The sequence below is a fragment of the Macrotis lagotis genome, chromosome X, assembly GCF_037893015.1.
Source record: "Macrotis lagotis isolate mMagLag1 chromosome X, bilby.v1.9.chrom.fasta, whole genome shotgun sequence".
NCBI classification, from domain to species: Eukaryota; Metazoa; Chordata; class Mammalia; order Peramelemorphia; family Peramelidae; genus Macrotis; species Macrotis lagotis.
The window spans coordinates 502,208,486-502,217,213 of record NC_133666.1 but is presented as its reverse complement, the minus strand read 5'-3'; the positions used below and the strand labels follow the sequence as shown (position 1 = coordinate 502,217,213).

Genomic DNA, 8,728 nt, shown 5'->3' with positions numbered 1-8,728 from the left:
TGTGAAATCTTTAAACTATAACTTAAAAACTTTTTCAATGAATTATTGTTTAATTATATGAAGCAGTTTTATGATCAAAATAAAATAAAATGACATCTACACAGAACAAGTCTTTAAACAACACTGCTACTCTGTTAGAAAAGCAGACCATTCTAAAATAAAGTTACTTCTTAAGTAATAGGTATATGAATTGCATCTAATCAAAGAATTTTATAAAATGCTCATATTACTTCAATTCACAAAAGAGAAGGGAATTTACAAAATGCATCTTTATTAAATGAAAGAAAAATCTGTTCGGTGGGTCAAATATGAAATAGAATATACAAAAACTTTACATCAGATCTCTCAGCCAAAGAAATAAAATTCTATCTAAGATAAACTAGCACTCATTCCTTTTATGAAGAAAACAAAGGCGTGAATTAAGTTCCTCATGGCAGTACAGGATGGCAGAGCACATACACTGTGCTAAAATTCCAGGTTACACAGAAGCAAAGTTTAAAATCTAAACAATAGTCTTTTAAAGAGCCCAACTATTTTAGAAAGTAACTTAAAAATAGGAAATTTGATCATTATGTATTCTTTCAGAAGCAAGTGACATGGATGTCAAGTGCAGAGTTCATTAAGCCTGCATATCATATTTTCAGTTTCTATACAAATATAAATTGTTTTGTATTTTAAAATCCTTTTCATATTTTTGATAGTTTTAGCTGTGAAAAAGCATAACTAGATCAGATTCTTGCTATATCATTCCTCTTATCTTGTCTGTTCCCCTGAAATCTTTTACCCCAAATCATGTGATGTGGTATTAAAAGAAAAAAAACCAACCCTGCAATGTGTCAATAAATCACAAACCCTCCTACTACTATATATTCTGTAAAATTCAACACTTCTTTGGCATTGCACACTAGTTCCCCTTTTCCCCTTTTAACACTTTTGCTATTTAAAAAAGTATACTTTGACTGTAGTAAAACACCTTAAAAACACCTATTTCTGATTGTGTAAAATAATGTGTCGCCTTTTTGTGTTGATTTACAAAATATACATACTGGCACTGAGGGAGAAAAAAAATAAACTGAGTGCTACCATACAGGGCTCATTTGAAGTCTGTGATCTGTTGCAAGAAATAAAACATAATTACAAATCCTCCTCCCTTCCAGATGTCACATGAAGTCATTCAATTCAGCTTCAAGTGCAGCTGCCATTTCATCTGCCTCTGAGCTGCTTCCCTCCTCATCTTCATTACTGGACTCTTTACTAGATTCACTGGCAGCATCGTCCTCATTCAGCTTCCGCTTGTGGCCTCTATAAATATATTAAAAAGGGGTGAGTGAGATTACAGATGTGCATTAATATTGCATCACACAACTTGTGCTTTTAATGTATAGTTACTTTAAAAATCAGTTTATTAAAAAGGAAAAAAATTTATCAGTTCTAGCAATATTACAAAATCTGTTGAGGATACTCCTTTCTTTCATCTATCTTGATCACTAACGATCTAGCAGATGGTCTATCCTGGAGAATCTTGTTGCTTCAAAGCTTTGTCATTCTACAGTCAACCTAAGGATGAGTTTTTCCAATGCAAATGAATTGGATTTTGAATAATAATCCATGCCTAGGTTCATTCTAGAGTCTTCGCAGCTGGCAGAGCTTAGGATAATAATGGCAAGAATCCAGAATAATCTTCACACTACACCAAAATATCAATGTAACTTCCATGGATGTAATCAAAATCTATGATTCTAAGAATATTTAAAACCACTTAGGCAATTAATTTTAGAATCCAGGAAGTAATTCTAAGCTTTATTTTATTCTATGGCCATAGGCTTACTATTCTAACACAAGTCAGCACTCTTGAAAACAAGTTTTACATCTTATCTGGAAGACTTGGTGAAAGAAATGTGTCTGGACTAAGGAAAAGGAGAAAGGGAAGGAGGAAATGAGTACTGAAAATGCACACTCTACCAATGTGGGTTATTACTTTTTATATACAATGGGCACTAAAGAAGAAATCTGACTCCTCATGAGTGCTGAGACTCTTTCCTCTTTGGTAGTCATGTTATGAATTTGGGAATGCAAGCACTCTTCTTGGGTGAGTTCTAAATTATAAGCTTTAGAGGCTTTTAAAATGGAGTTCTCATGTGTAGGCATTTGGGAAACCAAGTCAAAGTGAGGCACATAAGGATATTTTGCAAACTGGGAAATGAAAAAAAAAACTGATAACCTATTCCTTCATGTAACAGATCTGATGTTCACAGCACAAATGCAGGTCTCTTTTTTCAAAAAGTCATGATTGACTGGCCTTAAACTTAAGAGTTATAAAACCTTGAAATGACATAATCTGAGTAGAAAAGTTAAACAGCTCAATGTCTCATGATAACAGTGTTTTTGGATTTATTTTAAGAAAGAAGGGAAACGATCCAGGCCCCCTTCTCATAATAGTCATTACTATTTGGTTTTTTTTGGCCTAGATAGTAATTTAATGTGTAAAGTTAACAATACCATGCATGGCATTCTGCGCCATTGTGAATTTGCACCATAATAAGGTTGTTTTTCAGCTTAACAGGTAATAAGGCATATTTATCTTATGGTAATTTACAATTTTAGTGATTATATGAATGATTTAAGAATTTACTTTGCAATATATATCTCTTTTATGTTATCTTGAATTAACAATTCATGATAAATTGTAATAAAAATGTAACTGTTAACACTGTAATTATAATATGCAATACTAGAAGTAAAAATGGCACTAGTTGTAGCATCTGTCACAGCAAAGATATGCCTTCAGTAGCTGAAAGCATTTCAACTTTTGATGAAATGACAACTGTTTATTTGTTCACAAAAACATTTGACATTTATTAATCATTCAAAATGTGCTAGTATAATTGAGTTATTTATAGGGTAGGAAGTGAAGATACATGGACAGGTGAGACTACTGTTCAGTAATCACACAAGGCCCTGTTGTAGCCTTTTTCCCATAAAGTAGATTCTTTAAAACTTCAAAGACTAAGCTGAAAGCTACTCTCAAATTATTATCAATTGAGAAAATATATTCCATACCTTTCTCACACAGCCAAATAACTTTGATGACTCCTGCTGACCACAAATACAATAAATTGCAAAGTGATGGTTTACCTGCTACTTTAAGGCACAAGAGTACTGAAATACGAGCATCTATTTAACAGATATACAGCTCTCCCTTACACATGGTGACTTTTCCCATCATGGTTTTCACTTTATTGTGGGTCAGCATAAGAAATTAAATGGGACTTTTGGAGTTTTGTGGAAAACACAGACAACATACGAAGGCCAGCAAAAAAAGTTTAGAAACTTAGAAATGCATAAATACATATGTGATAATATAGAATACAACCCAAATTTTATAATAAAGTAATGTAAATACCCTATAGAAGAAAAACAAAAAATTTAGACTTCTCCAGTAGGTCCAAAAAAATTTATGCAAATTTCCCAAATCACAGGAGTGCCATGCTCCTAACCTTATGATATGGAAGGGGTAACTAAATATACATATATGTCCATATAGACACACACACACATATATATGTGTGTGTGTGTGTGTGGCACTATTTTAAATTAATTTTGCCTCAGATACTGTTACCCTGAGCAAGTGATAACCTCTATTAGCCTGAGTTACTTCATCTGTAAAATGGGAATAATAATATGTCCTAATTTAGAGGATTGCTGTTAAGTCTGCATGAAATACTATATGTGAAGTGTTTTGCAAATCTTAAAGCACAGGTGTGTTAGCTATCAATATATGCTGTGGCAGATACACAGATGAACAAGGATTGATGTCTGCTTTCAAGTAATTCAATAAAAAGGCATACAAATCAATATGTTAAAGATAGATAGTATTTAATAAGTGCCATAAGAGATATATAGAAGCTTGATGAGAAAGGAAGACAGTGGCATCACACAGAGAAGCATTTCAGTCGGAGTCATGGAGATGGGGCAGATTTCAACAGGACAGACAATAACAAGAGGCAGGGTGATCATAGTGACTTTCTTCTGGCAGTTTTAAGATTTCAAAATGAAAATGGATTTGACAGCATCTACACGATATAGACTAACTGGCCCTTGGCCACCACAAATTCATTCATTTCAATATCAACCCAAAATACTATTTCATTACCATATAAAGATTTGCCAACTTCTAGATCAAAAAATACAATCTGTTATGCGTTAATCCTAACTAGTGACTTAAACTGTTGAGATATTTAATCAGAAAGTTAATATTTCCTTGGAGGGTCATTAAAAATAATCACCTAACATAACATTTCTGTATTAAATAGTGAATTAAAAAGAAAGTTAGATTATAAGGATTCGCAAATGTTATTCAACTTAATTACTGGTCACTACTGAAGAAATTTCAAAGGCAGTTTGAAGTATTTTTTTATTTAAACAAATTATAATTATGTTTCTAAACCAACATTTCAATCAGCAAATTAAAAGACAAGCAGTCTGCAGAATCAATTTCATACTATTTTAATCTTCTAAGAAAATGCAAATTCACTAAATAGTACTTTTAGAAATGTTCAGCTGCCCAACCTTCAGCAGGGCTGGAGCCACCATGTTCTGCTGAGCTGCCCTCGCCGGCCCCTACGCCTGGGCTTTGCAGCCACAATGGATACAAGTCAGAAATATGGCAACTTTAAACATCCAGAAAATTACCAAGTCTATGAAAATGGTGGCAGCTGCAAAATATGCTCGAGTTGAAAGAGAGCTGAAATCAGCCAGAATATATGGAGTTGGATCTTTGGCTCTTTATGAAAAAGCTGATATTAAGGCTGCAGAAGACATGAAGAAACACCTCATTATTGGTGTATCCTCATATTGAGGCCTCTGTGGTGCTATCCATTCCTCAGTTGCTAAACTAATAAAAAATGAGGTTGTTACTCTCACAGCAGCTGGAAAGGAAGTTATGATTGTTGGAGTTGGTGACAAAATCAGAGACATACCTAATAGGACTCACTCTGACCACTTTTTGGTGACATTTAAAGAAGTGGAGAGGAAACCCCCTACCTTTGGAGATGCATCTATCATTACCCTTGAACTACTAAATTCCTGGATATGAGTTTGATGAAGGATCTATTATCTTTAATCGACTTAGGTCGGTTATAAGACAGAAGAAAAACCCATCTTTTCCCTAAATACCATTGCAAGTGCTGAGAGTATGAGTATTTTTGATGACACTGATGCTGATTGTGTTGCAAAACTATCAAGAGTATAGTCTGGCAAACATCATCTACTACACTCTAAAGGAGTCTACCACCAGTGAGCAGAGTGCAAGAATGACAGCTATGGACAATGCCAGCAAGAATGCCTCTGAGATGATTGATAAGTTGACTTTGACATTTAACTGTACTCGCCAAGCTGTCATCACAAAGGAGTTGATTGAAATCATCTCTGGTGCTGCAGCTCTCAACTAATGGATCCAAGTTTTATCCAAATTCAAGAGGTAAAGACATGAAATATGAAGCAAGCTAATTAGTTTAGCCTACCTTGGTTTGTCAGAAGAATTCTTATTATGTACAAGGATGACAAAATATTCGTAAATTATCTTACAATAAACAAATTATGTGAAAAAAATGTTCAATAGATCTGTGAACTTACTGATGTAGGTGCCCACAGCCCCCACTCCCATTAGAACAGAGCACAATCTACCTATATCTGCTCACACTCTTTTGACTCTTGATCTATTGTCCTGTCACCTCCCAAAAGGTCCACCTAAATATGATTAAATTGTTATATCCTATAATATCATATGCAGAAGAAAAAGAAAAACTGACAGCTCTACACTCACACATACACACACAAACACAAAAAAGCCCTTGCTAATATTTTTTTCTCTAAATGTGTATAAGTAAGCTATTAGTCTTCAGCTTATCACATAAAACAAATTTCTTTAGAACTTTTTTGTTCCAATCATTAAGATGCAAACATCTCCACCAAATTCTACTACAATCTACTGCACTACTACTAAGCCTGAAAACAATTTTCTGATCTGAAATATTTTTTTGCTTAACCTGACCCCAAAATGGGTGAATATCAACTTTTACTTCTTTAGGCTAACTTAAATTCCTAGTAGAAAGAAATATAATTTAAGTAATGATTGCCTAAGTTCTTCCATTCATTAGTCATATAAATTCAATGAAAATAATTCCCCACCACTTTTTTCTTTTCCTTCCAAATTAAATGTGAATAATTATTTTCCTTCTATGTTATATCTAATGGATTAAGAAATTTTTTTACAAAAGTCATTGTTATTTTAAAAATGGAGACATTCTATGTAACTAAAAATATTTATCTGTATAAATTTTAAGAAAATATTCCTTTCTGTCCTTAGAAACAATTGCATTTTGTATTCAGGAAAAAAGTTTTGACTCCTCTATGGAATTGTAAAGATCAGCTTCAGAAAACAAACAAAAAACACAGATGTTTGAATAATAAAATGTTGTGAAAAAATTTTATAATTTTTTTTTTTTAGTTTTTTACAAGGCAAATGGCTTGCTCAAGGCTGCACAGCTAGGAAATTATTAAGTGTCTGGGGCTGGATTTGAACTCAGGTATGCCTGACTCCAGGGCTGGCGCTCTATCTGCTGCAACACCTAGCCGGCCTCCCCAAAAAAATTTAAACAAAACTATAGGTAGTCTACATGTTTGGGGTGAGGGTCCTCACTCCTCCCCTTTTGAAGGTATTATGAGTTAATTTTGATTTTCCTATACAAATAATGGCATGGCTAGGGATAAAGTTCCTGACTAAATGGTGAAAGAATTAAAAGTATCTTATTTAATCAGTTATAGGTATCACAAAATAAAGATTTCTAAATTAGATTAACCTCAATGAGTAATGAATCGCTTAAAAGTACAATTAATAGGATTACACAAATTACTCTTTTATATTTCTTTTCTTATCTTTAATGAAATAAATTAGAAGAATCAGGAGATTTCTAGGGCTTTGGGGGAAATTTTCATAGATATCTCTAGGAGACTTTAGGGGATGGCTTATAACTAACTACCTGTTGGCTTTTTTGGAGAAAGTGATTCAGGCCTTCTTCTCCACTGAAGATTTACCTATAATAACTATAAGCATTATAGATCAAGTTGCTAATTTCTGTCTAGATTTTTGAAGTTGCTGATCATCTCCCTCTTCTGGACAATTTTTCCTATCTTAGCTTCAATAAACATTGCTTTCTTTTGGATCTCTTGCTAGGCATAAAATCCAAGATGGACATGGGGAGGGGGGAAACAGTATTTATTCAGTCCCTCCTATGTGCTAAATGCTTTACAAATATTCCCTCATTTGATCCTCACAATTCCAGGAGATAGGGGCTACTATGACCCCCAATTTACAGTTGAAGCAATTGAGGGAAACAAATGGTTAAATGATTTATCCAGTGTCCCTTGAATAATGGTCTTCTAACTCCATAGTCAGGCTCTGTTCACTAGGCCACCAGCACTGCTGATAAAAGAAAGGCTCTGTATATACCCAGTAGCAGTGAACTGAATATAAAGTAGATACTGATTGATTAGAAACTTTTTAAACCAAATGTGGTTCATGACTGTATGGTTAAGGGTGAGACCACTATGCACCTGCCTCTGCTCTTCCTCCAGGATGCACTGCCTTCCCCCACTACAATGTATGCTCTATAAGTGAATGGATTGTTTTGCTTCCTTGCAATTGTATCCAAAGCATTTAGCACAGTGCCCAGCATATAAAAGTCAATCCATTTATTATTTTAATTATTTTATTATTATCTATTTCTATATGAAACAAAGAAGATATTGAATAGAGAAGCATGGAAAAATTATGAACTGATACAAAATGAACTAAGTAGAATTAAGAAAATCATAAATACTACAACAGCTACAAATGACTAAAAGGACCCCAGACAATCAAAACAGAATATTTCAACATTATAAAGAACAAACGATTCTAAAGAGGGGCATGAAGATATCTTCTTTTCAGTTTCCTTTTCCCCAATGGTGTGAAATATTACACCTATCATTAGATATTTTTGGATGTGTTAATTGGTTTTGCTGAGTTTTTTTCCTTATCCCCATATTAACATTCTTCATTATAAAGGTTTGACTCTCTGAGAGGGGGAGAAGAGAAATTCAAGGGGAAACATAGACCAACTTAGAAAACAAAAGATAAAAAATCTACTAAAATTTTTAAAAAGTAATCAAAAAACAAAGTTTCCTACACAATAGGAAGTTCTGTCTCCTGACTTTGTTCTTTTACCAGGAGGTTTACATACTCACAAACCATGCCCTTCTTGTCTGACAGGAAGCATACCTGGCTTCCTCAGAGCACAACTACAGTGCCATCTCCTACATAAAAAGTCTTTCCTGATTCTCTTCCTCCCTCATTTCCACACTCCACCTGCATGTGCTAGTGTTCTCTCCCTCTTGAAATTTCTTATTTATTATATCTATGTGCTTGTGGTCTTATCCTAATAGAATACAAACTCTATAAAGGCAGGGGGTCTTTCATTTTTGTTTTTGTATCCCTAACATCTGAAAAAGAGTCTGGTGAATAATAAACACTTAATACACACTTGTTGCAATGAATTGAAGTTGCAGGTTGTTCATCTGCTGCATGTAAATTAAAAGAAAATGATTTTAGATGCTGAATATCATCAGCATTAGCTTGAATTAAGATGTTATAAAAGGCATACATGCCTTTAAAATTCATGGACCAAGT

At 33.8% G+C, this 8,728-nt stretch overlaps 1 protein-coding gene and 1 pseudogene across 2 annotated transcripts in view; one reads left to right on the top strand and one right to left on the bottom strand.

Moving 5' to 3' along the window:
* Positions 1–254: 254 nt before the first annotated feature.
* Positions 255–8,728, bottom strand: part of CTDP1 (CTD phosphatase subunit 1) — a 155,624-nt gene continuing 147,150 nt past the window's right edge. For both annotated transcript variants that reach the window (XM_074204321.1, XM_074204319.1), the window contains exon 13: positions 255–1,302. In XM_074204321.1, coding sequence (XP_074060422.1) covers positions 1,161–1,302 — 142 coding nt within the window. In that variant the 3' untranslated portion in view covers positions 255–1,160. The remainder of the gene's footprint in view (positions 1,303–8,728) is intronic.
* LOC141500835 (ATP synthase F(1) complex subunit gamma, mitochondrial-like) lies at positions 4,567–5,498 on the top strand (annotated as a pseudogene).